At 40.9% G+C, this 18,079-nt stretch overlaps 1 protein-coding gene across 1 annotated transcript in view; it reads left to right on the plus strand.

Moving 5' to 3' along the window:
• Positions 1-18,079, plus strand: part of KIN (Kin17 DNA and RNA binding protein) — a 50,747-nt gene that overhangs the window by 21,726 nt on the left and 10,942 nt on the right. The window contains exons 9-12 of the mRNA XM_080658904.1: positions 1,677-1,727; positions 7,941-8,009; positions 8,802-8,901; positions 13,391-13,491. Coding sequence (XP_080515030.1) covers positions 1,677-1,727; positions 7,941-8,009; positions 8,802-8,901; positions 13,391-13,491 — 321 coding nt within the window. The remainder of the gene's footprint in view (positions 1-1,676; positions 1,728-7,940; positions 8,010-8,801; positions 8,902-13,390; positions 13,492-18,079) is intronic.

Raw genomic sequence — 18,079 nt, forward strand, 5'->3', positions numbered from 1 at the left:
TGAATGTTTGGTAAAACTCCCCTGTGAAGCTGTCTGGCCCTGGGCTTTTGTTTGCTGGGAGTTTTTTGATGACTGCTTCAATTTCCTTCTTAGTTATCAGCTTGTTGATATTTTTTTTATTCTTCTTGATTGAGTTTTGGAAGGTTGTATTTTTCTAGGAATATGTCCATTTCCTCTAGGTTGTCCATTTTGTTGGAATAGAGTTGTTCATAGTATTTTTTTTACAATCCTTTGTATTTCTGTGGGGTCTGTTGTTATTTTGCCTCTTTCATTTCTGATTTTGTTTATTTGGGTCCTCTCTCTTTGTTTCGTGGTGAACCTGGCTAGAGGTTCGTCTATATTGTTTATTCTTTCAAGGAACCAGCTCTTGGTTTCATTAATCTTGTATTGTTTTTTTGGTCTCTATGTCATTTATTTCTCCTCCGATCTTTATTATCTCCTTCCTTCTGCTCACTCTGGACTTGTTGCTCTCTTTCTAATTCTTTAAGTTGTAGAGTTAGATAATTTATTACCAGTTTTTCTTGTTTTTTTTGAGGTAGGCCTGTAATGCTATGAACTTCCCTCTCAGGACTGCTTTCACTGTGTCCCATAGGTTTCGGATTGTTGTGTTTTTATTGTCATTCATTTCCAGGATGTTTTTAATTTCTTCTTTGATCTCTTTGGCAACCCACTCATTGTTTAATAGCATGCTATTCAGCCTCCAAGTGTTTGAATTTTTTGATTGTTTTTATTGTAATTGATTTATAATATTATGCCATTGTGGTCTGATAAGATGCTTGATATGATTTCAATCTTCTTGAATTTGGAGAGACTTTGCCTGTGAGCCAATATGTGATCTATCTTTGAAAATGACGTATGTGCACTTGAGAAGAATGTATATTCTGTAGCTTTGGAGTGAAATGTTCTGAAGATGTCAATTAAGTCCATCTGATCTAGTGAGTCACTTAGGATTGCTTTGTCTTTACTGATTTTTTTGTCTAGAGGATTTATTCAGTGATGTCAGTGGGGTATTAAAGTCCCCTACTATGATCGTATTGCTGTCGATCTCTTCCTTGATATCTTCCAGAAGTTTTTTTATATATTTGGGTGCTCCTGTATTGGGTGCATATATGTTTACCAGAGTTATATCCTCTTGTTGTATCGAACCTTTTAGTATTATGAAGTAGGCCTTTTGTTCTTTCCATCACCCTTTTATGTACATCTCTCTTGGTGGTATGTTTCTTCCCTTCCCTTTACAAGTTTTATTATCGTTATCAAACAGAGAAGCTCCTTTTTACCATAACACTCTGTACCTAACTATGTTGTGCTGAATTGGTCTGTAAATGTTGTTTTTACCACATGAAAACATTGCCTGTTTTCTAGTTCATGACAGTCACATGGGAGGAAGCAGGGGGAGGGCAGTACTGTAGCGCTGCCAGATTGCCTTGCAGTATTGCCTATGCAGAGGTTGCTTGTGTTTATTTTCTTGGTCAGTTGGTAGCTTTATGACATACTATTTTTAAACCAAGTTTTAAAAAATATCAAAACTCATTGTCAAAACATGTTACATACAAATTACATTATTGATCTTCTGAGAAGTATGTGTTTTCTGTTGTTCTTTTGCTGAATAGAATGTTATTCATACAAATTGAGGATTTTAAAGAGATTTTTTAATAATTGTGTTGTGTGTTCTACAGATTGAAGAGGAAAAGAAAAGAGCTGCCCGAACAGACTACTGGCTACAGCCTGTATGTATTCAGTTGGACTGTCTTAAGTTCTATATGTAATTTCAAGTGAATGATTTAAATAGTATCCTATCTAATAAAAGAGTAAGTATCCTATCTAATAAAAGAGTAATATGCAAATTAAGCATCACTCCGCTACACCCACAAACCACGCCCACCAGCCACACCCACCAGCCAATCAGGAGCGAATATGCAAATAAACCCAACCAAGATGGCTACGGCCACAGAGAGCAGGGGGGAGGCTTGGGTTTCCCCCGCAATGGAGGAAGCCAAGCTTTCCGCCTGCCCTTGCTGGTCTAGGCCTCCACACCAGGCTACAAAGTTTCAATTATAGAACATACATAAACCCAAACAGAAATGGTGGCAGCCACGGAGCTGGAAAGAGCAGGAGGCTAGGGTTGCCCCCAGCGATGGAGGAAGCCAAGCTTTCCGCACACCCTGGCCGGCCCAGGCCTCTGCTTAAGGCTACAAAGTTTCAATTATAGAAGATACATAAATCCCAACAAAAATGGCTGCCACCACGGAGCAAGCAGAAGGCTTGGCTCCACTCCAGACTACAAAGTTTTAATTGTAGAAGATAAATAATCCCCAGATACCAGGGCCTCCGCTTGGGTCACCCGGGGCCATGGCCAGCCTGCAAACCACCACTGGCCCCTTGCCAGGACGCCCCACACCCCAAGGGAACCCCCACCCTGATCCGGGACACCCATCAGGGCAAACCAGCTGGCCCCAACCCATGCACCAGGCCTCTATCCTATCTAATAAAAGAGTAATATGCATATTGACCATCACTCCAACACACAAGATGGCTGCCCCCATGTGGTCAAAGATCCTGGCCCCTTGTGGACACAAGATGGCCACCACAAGATGGCCAGCAGGAGAGGACAGTTGGGGGCGACCAGGCCTGCAGGGAAAGGCGGTTGGGAGGGACGCAGGCCTGCAGGGGAAAGCAGTTGGGGGGGAACCAGGCCTGCAGGGGAGGGCACTTAGGGGTGACCAGGCCTGCAGGGGAGGTCAGTTAGGGGTGACCAGGCCTGCAGGGGAGGGCAGTTAGGGGTGACCAGTCCTGCAGGGGAGGGCAGTTAGGGGAAACAGGCTGGCAAGGGAGCAGTTAGGCACCAGTCAGGCTGGCATGGGAGTGGTTAGGGCAGCCTTGGCAAACTACGGCCCGCGGGCCAGATCCGCCCCATTCGGCTGTTCTATCTGGCCCACAGAGCCGAAGGAGCGGAGGGTTCTCTTGCTCTCCCCTCCGCTCCTTTACTTTGAATTTATATTAGTTCACACAAACACTCCATCCATGCTTTTGTTCCGGCCCTCCGGTCCAGTTTAAGAATCCATTGTGGCCCTTGAGTCAAAAAGTTTGCCCACCCCTGGGTTAGGGGGTGATCAGGCTGGCAGGCAGAAGTGGTTAGGGGCAATCAGGAAGGCAGGCAGGATAGCAGTTGGGAGCCAGCAGTACTGGATTGTGAGAAGGATGTCCAACTGCCCCTTAAACGGGCAGTCGGACATCCCTCGAGGGGTCCCAGATTGGAGAGGGTGCAGGCTGGGCTGAGGGATACTTATCCGCCTCCCCCCCCCCCCCCGCCATGCACAAATTTCATGCACCGAGCCTCTAGTTTGGTATAAATGACTAAATTTCTCAAAACTCTATAGATAGACATAACTTCAGTGAGCTTTTTTTCTCTTTGATCTCTAATTATTGGTTGCACCTGTATTGGAGTGTTACTTCATTGTTTATTAGGCTGGTAATATTCCTTGAGTTTAATGCCAAACTTGTTTATGGCACCTTGAATTTAAGCCTGGAATTATTTTCCATTTTTGCCATAAGACAAAAGATTGTAGTTTCAGAAATGGAATTAAATAGAATTGTAAATGCAAAAGTACTTGTTATCAGCTTACATCTTATTGAACTTAGGATACCCATTTATGTACTTTGTAAAAAAAAAAAAAGATTTTAATTTTACAAACTCAAGGAAAGTTTTGTATTTTCTTGCTTACTTGTTATTGCTTATTATTTTAAGATAATTTTATAACAATTTATAAACATTTGAATAATTTTTAAATTACTATCGGTTGATGCCTCTGTTTTGAATTACTGAAATCTGAAGTTCCCATAAAACCTTCAGAGTGCCCTCGTTATTCTTAAAGAAGTTGCTTTGATCAATAATAGGAGAGTGAAAAGTACTGTGCTATTTAGAGAATTTCTGATTTGAAAAATAAGAGTAGTAATAACCTCAGAAGTCAAGAAGTTCAAAGTTCTGATTCAGATCTTCATAGTCATTCTCTCACTAGCTTGGGAATAATTTTGCTTCCATGACTTACTTTATATTTATATATAATGGGAAACATTTCTACCTCAGGATCACATGACAGATGATGAAATAAGTTATTTAATACAAAAATACTGTGTTAAATATAAAATACTAATTTTAGATAAATAATTTCAGTTAATTCTCATATAAGCCCTATAAGGTAATTATTGTTATTATTCCAATTTTGTAGGCGAGGAAACTGAGGCATACCGTATTTGAGAAATTTCCTCAGGGTCATTTAGGAGATGATGAGTCAGGATTTCCCTGGCAATCTGATTCGGTGGGTTATATTCTCAACTAGTAAATAGTACTGTTTCCTGGGAAACTTTAGTCACCCTGACTTTGTGTCTGAGTAGAATTTGGGTCAAGATTATTAGTAAAGGAAGGACCTGTAGGGAAGAGACCATGCATGAATTATTTTAGTTTTCCCTGTTAAAGTAGCTAGCATTTGAACATTTATGAAAATGTAATCAAGAATTGTGATTAAGTGCCCTTGCTGGTTTGGCTCAGTAGATAGAACATCAGCCTGTGGACTGAAGGTCCCAGGTTCAATTCCAGTCAAGGGCACGTGCCTGGGTTGTGGGCTCAGTCCCCAGTGGGGGGCATGCAGGAGGCAGCCAATCAATGATTCCCTCTCATCATTGATGTTTAGGCTACAATAAGCCATGGGATTTCAAAATACACCTGATTCAGTACTCCCACCATCCAGTGTCCTGGTGTGAAGTGCACATTTTCACTAACCTCCCAGGTGAATCTTGTATGTACCCTTGGTTAAGAACCATTGTTTTAAAGGAAAAAGAAAACAAACTAAAAGAAAAAAGGCAAAACATTCCAAATTTTACTTAGTCTAAAAATTCTCTTCCTATTGACAAAACTTAAAATTAAATTTTATTTTCTGTTGTTAATTTTCTCATATTGTAAATTATTGAGCTTTTCTACATAGTTCCTTTTACAGAGTGTTACGTTAAAAATGAGAATGACTCAGTGTGTTTCTTATTTTGAAAAGGGCATTATGTTTATTAAAATAGCTAGCAGTCCACAGAGATAGACTGGAGAACTTCCTTTTTTGAACTCAGAAAAGAAAGGTTTTGAACAGATCTATTGCAAGTGTCATTAAGTCCAATGATGTAAAGAACTGTCTTTAAATGAAGGCCTCAGAGAGATTTAGTCCAGAAGTCCTCTGGCTGAATCGGAGAAGCTGTTTTGATATTATTTGGTTTCATTTCATTTAGAAAGTCTTAGTAAAACAAAAGCTTAAGAATAAGACCCTTCAAAGTATTCTCTCATTTTTTTCAAGTCTTCTCTTAAACATGTTTTTCTACTATTAAATATCATCCCCCAAGGTCCTTACTGAATTCTTGTTCATACAATTTTTAGTATGGCTTAGTGAAGTACTCATGACCATCTACAGGGGTGGGGAACATCTGGCATGCAGGCCATATATATAAGTCCTGAGAGATTACATAAGGCCAAGGCATTAGGGGTGAGTTAATTAAATGTTTGACCAAATATAGCAGGCTAGTTTTTAAGTTGATAGTTTTGTATGGCCCTCGAATGATGTTATAAATATCCAGTGGCCCTTCGCAGAAAAAAGGTTCCCCACCCCTGATCTAGTACCTCTGTTTTTGTTACTTGAAGTAGCAAATGTAGAATTATTGTAGTGAATATAGCAATAAGTTAGATGGTTTAATTTCCATTATCAGCCATTACACAGCTAATCCACATCAGGAAACAGCAATGAAGAAACAACTCAGAATCCATTAATCTATATATATAAAAGCCTAAGCAACTGGCCAACTGTTCGACCACTCAACTGGTAGCTATGACACGCAATGATCACCAGGGGACAGATGCTCAACGTACAGGCATGCAAACATGAAACAGACTGAATCTCGGGGGGGAGGGCGGAAAGAGATTAACCAAAGATCTTATATGCATACTAGAGCACCGGTGCATGAAATTCGTGCATGGGGGGGGGGGTGTCCCTCAGCCCAGCCTGCACCCTCTCCAATCTGGAACCCCTCAAGGGATGTCCGACTGCCCGTATAGGCCCGATCCAGGTAGGATCGAGCCTAAACAGGCAGTCGGACATCCCTCTCACAATCCAGGACTGCTGGCTCCCAACTGCTCACCTACAATGCCTTCCTGATAACCCCTAACCGCTTCTGCCTGCCAGCCTGATCACCCCCTAACCACTCCCCTGCCAGCCTGATTGATGTCTAACTGCTCCCCTGCCAGCCTGTTTGCCCCCAACTTCCCTCCTCTGCCAGCCTGATCACTCCGAACTGCCCTCCCCTGCAGGCTTGATCACCCCCAAACTGCCCTCCCTTGCAGGCCTGGTCCCTCCCAACTGCCCTCCCCTGCTGGCCTGATTGCCCACAACTGCCCTCCCTTGCAGGCCTGGTCCCTCCAAACTGCCTTTCCCTGCTGGCCATCTTGTGGTAGTCATCTTGTGTCCATATGGGCGCATGATCTTTGACCACATGGGGGCAGCAATCTTGTGTCTTGGAGTGATGGTCAATCTGCATATTACTCTTATTAGATAGGATAGAGGCCTGGTGCATGGGTGGGGGCCAGCTGGTTTGCCCTGAAGGATGTCCAGGATCAGGGTGGGAGTTCCCTTGGGGCATGGGGTGGCCTGGGCGAGGAACCTGTGGTGGTTTGCAGGCCGGCCACGCCTCCCGGCGACCCAAGCAGAGGCCCTGTTATCTGGGGTTTATTTATCTTCTACAATTGAAACTTTGTAGCATGGAGTGAAGCCAAGCCTTCTGCTTGCTCTGTGGCGGCAGCCATTTTTGTTGGGATTTATTTATCTTCTATAATTGAAACTTTGTAGCCTTAAGTGGAGGCCAAAGCAGGCCAGGGCTGCAGAATCTTGGCTTTCTCCATCGCTGGGGCCAACCCTAGCCTCCTGCTCTCTCCAGCTCCATGGCTGCCACCATTTTTGTTGGGATTTATTTATCTTCTATAATTGAAACTTTGTAGCCTTCAGGAGAGGCCTAGGCTGGCCAGGGTGTGCGGAAAGCTTGGCTTCCTCCATTGCCGGGGAAACCCAAGCCTCCCTCCTGCTTTCTCTGTGCCTGTAGCCATCTTGGTTGAGTTAATTTGCATATTCACTCCTGATTGGCTGGTGGGCGTGGCCGTGAGTGTAGCAGAGTGATGGCCAATTTGCATATTGCTCTTTTATTAGATAGGACTAGAGGCCTGGTGCACAGATTCATGCACCAGTGGGGTCCCTCGGCCTGGCCTGCGGGGATTGGTCCAAATCCGTGCATCAGGCCTCCAACATTCCCCAGAGGGTCCCAGATTGTGAAAGGGCACAGGCCAAAGGACCCCACCGGTGCATGAATCCATGCACCAGGCCTCTAGTATTAAATAAGCCTGGATTTCTGATACTTTTATTTGGAGCTAATCTTGGAGGAATCTCATCTGTATCAAAAATTGAAAGCAACATAATGAGGAAAGAACACTGTGGACAGTGTCTTGTCCTGAGGATTCCCATCGAGACTCTTGCCATCTGCATTTTTATCAGCAGTGAACACCAGCAGTATAACATCCTTAACACTTTCCACTTCCTTAAATGGATAGAAAAAAGCTTTTCATGAAGGACATGAGTTAATAGAGTTGAGATTTATAGATAAAAGTCCTAGATTTTAGGAAACCTTTACTATGGAAATCAGCCATTAGATATATATTTTTTCCTCTTGGTATCTGTATTTAATAAAAAGAGAAAGAAGGAATGAAAGATTACTAAGGAAGTGCCATTGTTGGGAAGGCTAAGGACTCCAAATTTTATTATTTAGCAGAGTAGTCACATTTTATGATGATTTTTGGTGAACAAAGTTTAAAATGAAGGAGTAAAACAGAAAAGATAATTTGTCTTTCCTTTTTTTGTTATTTTTAGGAAATAATTGTAAAAATTATAACCAAAAAACTTGGAGAGAAATATCACAAGAAAAAAGGCATTGTTAAGGTAAGAACATGACGTTAAAAATGGAATTTGTGAAAGGAGTCGTGGGTGACTGAGTAAATCCATTTTGATACTCCTTAAAAATCAAGTCCTAGTAGCAGAAAGCATATGTCTAAGGTACTTGATGTTTCTATAAAAGGAAAGATGAATTCATAATCATTGGAGATATAATCCATTGTCAACCATTTTTTATACTTAATCTCTGTTTGCTTTTTTACTGGAGCAAATAGTATGTATCAGATCCCATTGGCACCTCTTAAACTCATTGTACACACTTTGTTAATCAGTAATATACATTCTCTTTGTTGATGATGGGCTATATAATTGTGCCCCCAGAGTTCCAAGGAGGCCTTTTGTGTGTTTTGCCCTAAGAGATTACCTTTTGCTGCTCTAGGATTTTAAAACTTAAAAATCAACACTCCAGTCCTTTCTTCCCTTTTGTTTTTCCTAAATATAGCTCATTTCAGCACCCAGCCTGTGCATGCATAAATTGCCCTTCCACTGTCCTTGAAGATAGGCGAAATTATCCCTCTCACTATATTTCTTAAAATCGTATTCTGAGATCACCAGTTTTTATTCTTTCCAGATGAAAACCTTAACCTAAGCTTTGAATTGAATTCTTTATTAAAAACCATAGACTAAGAAATTGTAAATGGTTTCTAGAAAATAGTGTTGTTTATAGAAGGAATTACTCTTTTGATTGGAATTTCATTTCTTTTAATTTTATTTCTGTTTTTTTTGTGTGTGTGTTCCACATATCTCTTCTATTATAAAAGTGTTGATTTTACATGACAGGAAGTAATTGACAAATATACAGCTGTTGTAAAGATGATTGACTCTGGAGATAAGCTGAAACTTGACCAGACTCATTTAGAAACAGTAATTCCAGCACCAGGTAAATCTTTTTGCAGACTGTTTAATTTATATGCCATCAATATGAGTGATTCCCTTCATTAAACCATAGTTTACTGACATTACTTGATATAGATACAAGTTTCCTTTTTAGAAATACTATATAATTGCCAATATATATAACTATATAACTGATCCTATTTGACTTGGTGATGTGGTAGTTTGCCAGTTTTCTGAGAAAGCTTTTTGTATCATGAACAAGTTTTCCCTTCCTGGATTTTTTTTTTTTCCAGAAGCAAAACACAAACATATCTAGAGAAATTCAATCACATTAGAGTTATCTATATATAAAGCCTAAGTGACCGCATGACTGAACGACCTAATGACCAGTTGACTGGTCACTATGACATGCACTGACCACCAGGGGGCAGATGCTCAATACAGGAGCTGCCCCCTGGTGGTCAGTGCGCTCCCAAAGTGGGAGCACCGCTCAGCTGACCAATGGGCACCAGATGCAGGGCTCATGGCTGACGAGCGCTGCTGCAAGCCTGTCCAGATCCATACTGACTGGGTGTGAGCCTGCAGCAGGCACAGCGGGGCTGGAATGAGCAGGAGCAGCAGGTGGCGTTAGACTGCCAGTTTCAGCCCAAGCCCCACAGGCCACGCCAGGGGACCCCCACCGGTGCACGAATTCGTGCGCTGGGCCTCTAGTAATTAATATATTTATTTAGCTACCTGAAACAGAAAAGTAAAAGTCAGTATAATTTTGCTTTCTCTTTTCTTCAATGATCTTTTTATTTTTTTTCACATATGTCTTCTTTTTCCCCAATTGACACTCCCCCCTCCCCCAGCTATTCCCACCCTGGGTAAGCCCCACCACCCCAGTGTCTGTCCATTGGTTATGCTAATATGCATGCATACAAGTCCTTTTCTTTAATGGTCTTGATCATTTGGGTACTAACACAGTGTCCAGTATTAATGCTGTTTGGTCAGGTTGTTTGCCTCTGATTTACTTTCTTCATGGTGATATCATTGCTGGTACAGTGGTCATGTTAGTCTCTAAAACAGGGGTCCTCTAACTTTTTAAACAGGGGGCCAGTTCACTGTCCCTCAGACTGTTGGAGGGCTGGACTATAGTTTAAAAAAAACAACTATGAACAAATTCCTATGTGCACTGCGGGCCCGGGACGAGTCGGCTGCTAAGCAGGCCAGGCAGCGGCATCCAGCGGGCCGGATAAATGTCCTCGGCAGGCCGCATGTGGCCCGTGGCCCGTAGTTTGAGGACGCCTGCTCTAAAACTTCACTTATCAGATCCTTTATTCTTTCCCTCTAAAATAAAAACTCATTTAATGAATTAAATTTTTTTCCTAATAAACTGAACCTTTAGAAAGTATACAATTTGATAATTCTTAACTTATGAATACTCTTATGAAACCATCCCTATAATCAAGATAATGAATGTTTTATCACACCTCACTTCCCAATTTTTTCTTTTTCCTTTATAATCTACTCATTCCTTTCCACTCCTCTTGCCTCCCATCTCCCCCCAGGCAACCATCAATCTGCTGTTACTGCTGTTTATGTATCCATTCATCTGTTGATAGACATTTGGGTTATTTATAATTTCTGGTTGTTAAAAATAAAATGCTGTGAACATTCACATACAAGTCTTTGAATGGACATATGATTGCTTTGGTTTAGTCATGTCGGGCATATATTTTAACTTTAATGTAACCGCCAAACCATCTTTAAAAAGAGATGAATTAAAGGAAACAATTTTTTTGTTTCCTTTTTTTTTAATTTTAATAAATCTTTATTGTTCAGATTATTACAATTGTTCCTCTTCTTTTCCCCCCATAGCTCCCCTCCACCCAGTTCCCACCCCACCCTCTGCCCTTACCTCCACCCCACTGTCCTCATCCATAGGTGTACGATTTTTGTCCAGTCTCTTCCCGCACCCCCCACACCCCTTCCCCACCGAGAATTGTTAGTCCACTCCCTTTCTATGCCCCTGATTCTATTATATTCACCAATTTATTCTGTTCATCAGAGGTTTTATTCACTTGATTTTTAGATTCACTTGTTGATACATAGGTATTTGTTGTTCATAATTTTTATCTTTACCTTTTTCTTCTTCCTCTTCTTAAAGAATACCTTTCAGCATTTCATATAATACTGGTTTAGTGGTGATGAACTCCTTTAGCTTTTTCTTATCTGTGAAGCTCTTTATCTGACCTTCAATTCTGAATGATAGCTTTGCTGGGTAGAGTAATCTTGGTTGTAGGTTCTTGCTATTCATCACTTTGAATATTTCTTGCCACTCACTTCTGGCCTGCATAGTTTCTGTTGAGAAATCAGCTGACAATCATATGGGTGCTCCCTTGTAGGTAATTAACTGTTTTTCTCTTGCTGCTTTTAATATTCTCTCTTTGTCTTTTGCACTTGGCATTTTAATTACGATGTGTCTTGGTGTGGTCCTCTTTGGATTCCTTTTGTTTGGGGTTCTTCGTGCTTCCTGGACTTGTAGGTCTATTTCTTTCACCAGGTGGGGGAAGTTTTCAGTCATTATTTCTTCAAATAGGTTTTCAGTATCTTGCTCTCTCTCTTCTTCTGGCACCCCCATAATTCGGATGTTGGTACACTTGAGGTTGTCCCAGAGGTTCCTTACACTATCTTCAAATTTTTTTATTCTTTTTTCTTTTTGCTTTTCCAGCTGAGTGTTTTTTGCTTCTTTGTATTTCAACTCTTTGACTTGATTCTTGCAGTCCTCTAGTCTGCTATTAGGTCTCTGTATAATATTTTTTATTTCAGTCAGTGTATGTTTAATTTCTAGTTGGTCCCTTTTCATATCCTTGAGGGTTTCGCTAAATTTATCAGCCTTTTCTAGGAAATTGTTTGTGTTTTTTTTAAAATATATTTTATTGATTTTTCACAGAGAGGAAGGGAAAGGGATAGAGAGTTAGAAACATTGATGAGAGACAAACATCAATCAGCTGCCTCCTGCACACCCCCTACTGGGGATGTGCCTACAACCAAGGTACATGCCCTTGACCGGAATCGAACCTGGGATCCTTCAGTCCGCAGGCTGACGCTCTATCCACTGAGCCAAACCAGTTAGGGCTTGGAAATTCTTGAAAAACCTTATAACCATGGTTTTGAAATCTATATCCACTCGTGTGTTTTCCTCCATTTCTTTCATTTGTGATCTGTTTCTTTGTTTCCACATTTTCGATGCTTCCCTGAGTTGGTAGAGTAGCTTTGTGTGGTGGGTGTCCTCTAGGGCACAGTGGCTCAGCCTCCCCAGTTACCTGAGGTGGACACTCTTGGTGCATCCCTTTGTGGACTGTGTGCTCAGCCTTGTTGTAGTTAAATATTGGTTGTTGTTGGTATCACTGGGAGGATTAGCTGTGTCTACTCTGGGAGAACTTCTGTGCTGGAGACACTCTTATGAGACAAGATTTGCAAAATTGCAAAAGCCTCTGTGCTCAGCTTGGTTGGGGCGGAGTTTCAGGGCAGAGCAGACAGCCTTGGTTTCCCGTCAGCCCTGCCCTATGAGGCCTCTGGGTCTCAGTGTCCCTCGATAATCACTGCAAGCACCTATGAGAGAAAGCCGCCCCTGAGTTTCGCCTGCTGCCAGACAGTCCAGTTTCTCCCCAAATGAGTCTGGGTTCCCAGAAACTTGCCCGGAACTGGAGTTCAGTGCAATTGGGAGCTTCCGTCTCCTTCACGCTTTAGAAAGCCAGCCGCACACTCAGCCTCCCGTGCATTCAGCAGTCAGTCCTCTCTGCACGCGAGCGCCTCCGTACCTCTGCCTTCCGCAGCTCCCGAGTCTCAGTGTGCTTTCTCTTTTCCTGACAGTCCAGATTCCCCCCGAATGAGTCTGGTCTCCTAGCATCTCGCCCGGAACTGGAGTTCAGTGCAGTTGGGAGCTTCCTTCTCCCTCCTGCTTTAGAAAGCAAGCCGCGCACTCAGCCGCGCATGCACACAGCCGCCTGTCCTCTCCTCGTGCGAGTCTCTGTACCTCAGCTTTTCGCAGCTCCTCTGAGTCTCAATGTGCTTTCCTCTTTTCTTCTAGTTGTAGAATTTCCACTCATCCAGTTTTCCTGTGGTTCTGGATGGTGTCTGTTTTGTCTTTTAGTTGTAGTTTTGATATTGTTGTGCGAGGCAGCAGTTTAGGTGTTTACCTATGCCGCCATCTTGGTTTCTCCTCCTATTTATTCTGTTTTCTTTTTTTACTTATGGACTCTGAGCATTTCCTCCAAATATCTTATACACCATGCAGTCTAAAAATCAAAACATATCCCTTCAACAAATAAGTGAAAAAAATGAGGAGTCATAATGTAATAGTAATTAAATTATCTACAAACTATACTTTAGAATATTATAGAGTTCTTAAATGATTAAGAACTTCTAAGAGAATGGTTTTATTTTCCTTATGCTCATTCAGTGTAGTTGCATTTTGCTGTGACAAAAGTAGAAGAAAAAAGTGGACATTCTTTTTGCATTCAGTGTTATATTCTTTTCTGTTGTAGGAAAAAAAATTCTTGTTTTAAACGGAGGCTACAGAGGAAATGAAGCTACCTTAGAATCCATCAATGAGAAGACATTTTCAGCTACTATAGTCATTGAAACTGTAAGTATGTTTACACAAATTCAGAAATTTCAAAATGCTTTAAAAATGTGTCATAGTTCTTTCTCATTGGATTGGTCTTTGTTTTATTTTAGAGTTTGGGTTTTTTGTTTGCCTTCTCTCCTGTTTAGAAATCTGTAAGCTTATTTTCTCTAATGACTCTACCATTGATAAAGCATTTCATTTTCTGATTCCCAAAGAAATGCCTATATGTCTTAATCCATTCTGGCTGCTGTAACAAAATACCACCGACTGGGTGCCTTATAAACAACAGAAATGTATTTCTCACAAGTCTAAGGGCTAGAAGTCCAAGATTAAGGCACTGGTCAATTTTGTGTCTGGTGAAGGCCTGCTTCCTTTTCATGTCTCTACATGATGGAAGGAACAAGGGAACTCTCTGAGAGTCCCTGTATAGAGGTACTAATCCATTCATGGGGACTTCGCCCCCATGATCTCAAAGGCCCCATCTCCAAATATCATTACAAATATCATTACATTGGACATCAGGTTGCAACACTGGAAGTTTGGGTGGGACACATTCGGTCAATAGTAATCTATACTAATAAAAGGGTAATATGCTAATTAGACCAGGACACCTTCCGGAAGACCTTCTAGACAAAGCTGCAGCAGCTGCCTGAGGCTCAGGCAAGCCACAGTTGGCGGCTGCCACTGCCCACGGCCAGCCCGAGGCTCAGGGAAGCCGGGGATGGTGGCTGTGAGCTCAGGCAAGCCGGGGATGGTAGCTGCCCAGTCACCCAGGGCTGGCCCGAGGCTCAGGCAAGCTGCCAATGGCGGCTGCCCAGTGGCCTAAGGCTCAGTTAAGGGGCATTCAGGCTAGCAGGGGAGCAGTTAGGGGGCGATCAGGCCAGCAGGGGAGCCATTAGGGGCATCAGGCTGGCAGGCAGAGGCGGTTAGGGGTGATCAGGCAGGCAGGTAGGCAAGTGGTTAGGAGTCAGTGGTCCCAGATTGCAAGAGGGATTTCCCGGGTTGGAGAGGGTGCAGGCCAGGCTGAGGGACACCCCTCCATGCACAAATTTCGTGCACTGGGCCCCTAGTACTCATAAAACCTGAAAAATACAATTTCATATAAATAAAATTTTAAATTACTCTTAATCACCCAACCAAACGATAATTCCCAATAATATTTTAATCTGTTCCTTTCCAGTCTTTATAATTTATAAAACTGTCTACATAATATGTACAATTTTATAATCTAACTTTTTTTTTCTCTCACATCTAATGTAAAATTCAATTTGGCATGGTATAATTAGTGGGGAATGTGTAGTCATAATTACTGGGGGAAAAGCCACAGAGATAAATTTTTAAAAATGTCCTTCCTTTTATGAAGGACTTAAGGTATCAAAAATCAATACCATAATTAATTTAAAGAAATCTGACATACAAAAATTGCTTATTGATTTAGAATTGATAGTTTAGTGATAGGTCTGTGCATGAGGCAAAGGGAGACTTAAGTTGTCTGAAGGAGGAAAGAACTGAAACATGATTTGTCCGAACTGGCTAATTCTTTTTAAAATCTGGACTATGTATTATATATCTTTATCTCCTAATGAAAGACTTTTTTTTTCTCCAGTACAGCAAGTGTTAATGTTTTGGGGGGGATAATAAACCCTGGGTCTATTATCTGATGAAAGTTCTATACTCTATCAACAATTGCATATAACTGCCAAATTTTATGTTTGTTCTCTTAAGAAATTCATAAGCCCCTAACCCATTCATGGACTGGCTAGAGAATATTTGTCTCAAAGTTTTCTGGAAAAAGCATCTCCTTATTTGAGAGAAATCACATTTTAAGTGGTTTAAGCATCTTTTTTTCTTGTTCCTGACAATACTAATCTAAGAAACTGTCACTATGTTAAACTAGAGAGGTGGGGGAGGAAAAGGGAGTATGATCTATCACTGAGGAATTTATCAGTCTTTTTTTTTTTTATTGTTTAAAGTATTACAAATAGTAGTACATGTGTCTCCTTTTTTTCCCCATTGACCTTCCCCGGGCCTCCCCTACGCCCTGGCACATGCCCTCCCCCACCTCCCCAGTGTCTTGCGTCCATTGGTTATACTTATATGCATGCGTACAAGTCCTTCAGTTAATCTCTTACCCCTCCCACCGCCCCTCACCATCCCCAGCCTTCCCGCTGTAATTTGACAGTCTGTTCAATGTTTCTCAGCCTCTGTATCTATCTTTTTGTTCATCAGGTTATAATATTATTTATTATCCATAAATGAGTGAGATCATGTGGTATTTTTCTTTCACTGACTGGCTTATTTCACTTAGCATAATGCTATCCAATTCCATCCATGCTGCTGCAAATGGTGGGAATTCCTTCTTTTTTATAGCAGCATAGTATTCCATTGCCTAGATGTACCACAGTTTTTTAATCCACTCATTTGCTGATGGCCATTTAGCCTGTTTCCAAATCTTAGCTATTGTAAAGTGTGCTGCTATGAACATAGCAGTGCATATATCCTTTCTGATAGGTGTTTCTGTTTTCTTGGGATATATTCCTAGAAGTGATATTACTGAGTCAAATGGCAGTTCCATTTTAAAATTTTTGAGGAAATGCCATACTGTCTTCCACAGTGCTGCACCAGTCTGCATTCCCACCAGCAGTGAAGGAGGGTTCCTTTTTCTCCGCATCCTCGCCAGCACTTGTCATTTGATTTGTTGATGATAGCCATTCTGACAGGTGTGAGGTGATACCTCATTGTTGTTTTTGATTTGCATCTCTCGGATCATTAGTGACTTTGAGCATGTTTTCATATGTCTCTTGGCTTTCTGAATGTCCTTTTTTGAAAAGTGTCTATTTAGGTCCTTTGCCCATTTTTTGATTGGATTATTTATCTTCCTTTTGTTAAGTTGTATGAGTTCCCTGTAAATGTTGGAGATTAAACCTTTATCAGAGATAACATTGGCAAATATGTTCTCCCATGCAGTGGGCTTTCTTGTTTTGTTGACGGTTTCTTTTGCTGTGCAGAAGCTTTTTTATTTTGATGTTGTCCCATTTGTTTATTTTCTCCTTAGTCTCTCTTACCCTAGGATCTGTGTCTGTAAAGATATTGCTACAACATATGTCTACAATTTTGCTGCCTATGGAGTCTTGTAGGATTTTTATGGTTTCCCATCTTACATTCAAGTCTGTTAGCCATTTTGAGTTTGTTTTTGTGTATGGTTTTAGTTAGTGATCTAATTTCATATTTTTTGCATGTATCTGACCAAATTTCCCAGCACCATTTATTAAAGATACTGTTTTGACTCCATTGTATGCTCTGGCCTCCTTTGTCAAATATTAATTGAATATAATGACTTGGGTCAATTTCTGGGTTCTCTTCTCAGTTCCATTGGTCTATATGTCTGATCTTGTGCCAGTACCAGGCAGTTTTGAGAAACATGGCTTGGTAATATAGCTTAATGTCTGGTATTGTGATCCCTCCAACTTTGTTTTTCTTTCTCAGGATTGCTGTGGCTATTGGGGTCTTTTTTTTATTCCAGATGAATTTTTGGAGAGTTCTTTCTAGGTCTGTGAAATATGCCGTTGGTATTTTAATGGGGAGTGCATTGAATCTATAGATTTCTTTAGGTAGTATGAACATTTTAATGATGTTAATTCTACCAATCCAAGAACATTGTATGTTCTTCCATCTGTTTACATCTTCCTCTATCTCTTTTTTCAATGTCCAGTAGTTTTCCGAGTACAAGTCTTTTAAGTCCTTAGTTAAGTTTATTCCTAGGTATCTTAATTTTTTTGGTGCAATGGTAAATGGGATTTTTTTTTAGTTTCTCTTTCTGTGAGTTCATTATTGGTGTATAAAAAGGCCATAGATTTTTGGATGTCAATTTTATATCCTGCTACATCCCAAATTCATTTATTAGGTCTAGTAGTTTTTTGATGGAGTCTTTCGGGTTTTCTGTGTATAGTATCATGTCATCTGCGAATAAGGACAGTTTTACTTCTTTTTTAATTTCGATGCCTTTTATTTCTTCTTCTTGTCTGATCTCTATGGCTAGTACTTCTAGTACTATTTGGAACATGAGTGGTGAAAGTGGGCATCCTTGTCTTTTTTCTGTTCTTAGGGGAAATAGGTTTAGTTTTTGCCCATTGAATATGATGTTGACTGTATGTTTGTCTTATAGGGCCCTTATTATGTTGAGGTATGATCCCTCTATTCCCACTTTGCTGAGAGTTTTTATCAAGAAAGGGTGTTGGATTTTGTCAAATGCTTTTTCTGCATCAATTGATATGATTATGTGATTTTTGTCTCTCAATTTGTTTACGTGATGTATCACGTTTATTGATTTGCGGATACTGTACCAGCCTTGCATTCCTGGGATAAATCCTACTTGGTCATGGTGTATGATCTTTCTGATGTATTGCTGGATCTGATTTGCTAGAATTTTGTTGAGGATTTTGGCATCTATGTTCACGAGGAATATTGGCCTTTGTGTTTATCAATTTCATTGTGTTATCTTTCATTGTGTTATCTTTATCTGGTTTTGGTATTAGGGTGATGCTGGCTTCATAGAAGGAGCTTGGAAGTGTTCCTTCCTCTTGAATTTTTTGGAATAGTCTGAGGA

The sequence above is a fragment of the Plecotus auritus genome (genome assembly GCF_963455305.1).
Source record: "Plecotus auritus genome assembly, chromosome: 1".
In the NCBI taxonomy this organism is placed as follows: Eukaryota; Metazoa; Chordata; class Mammalia; order Chiroptera; family Vespertilionidae; genus Plecotus; species Plecotus auritus.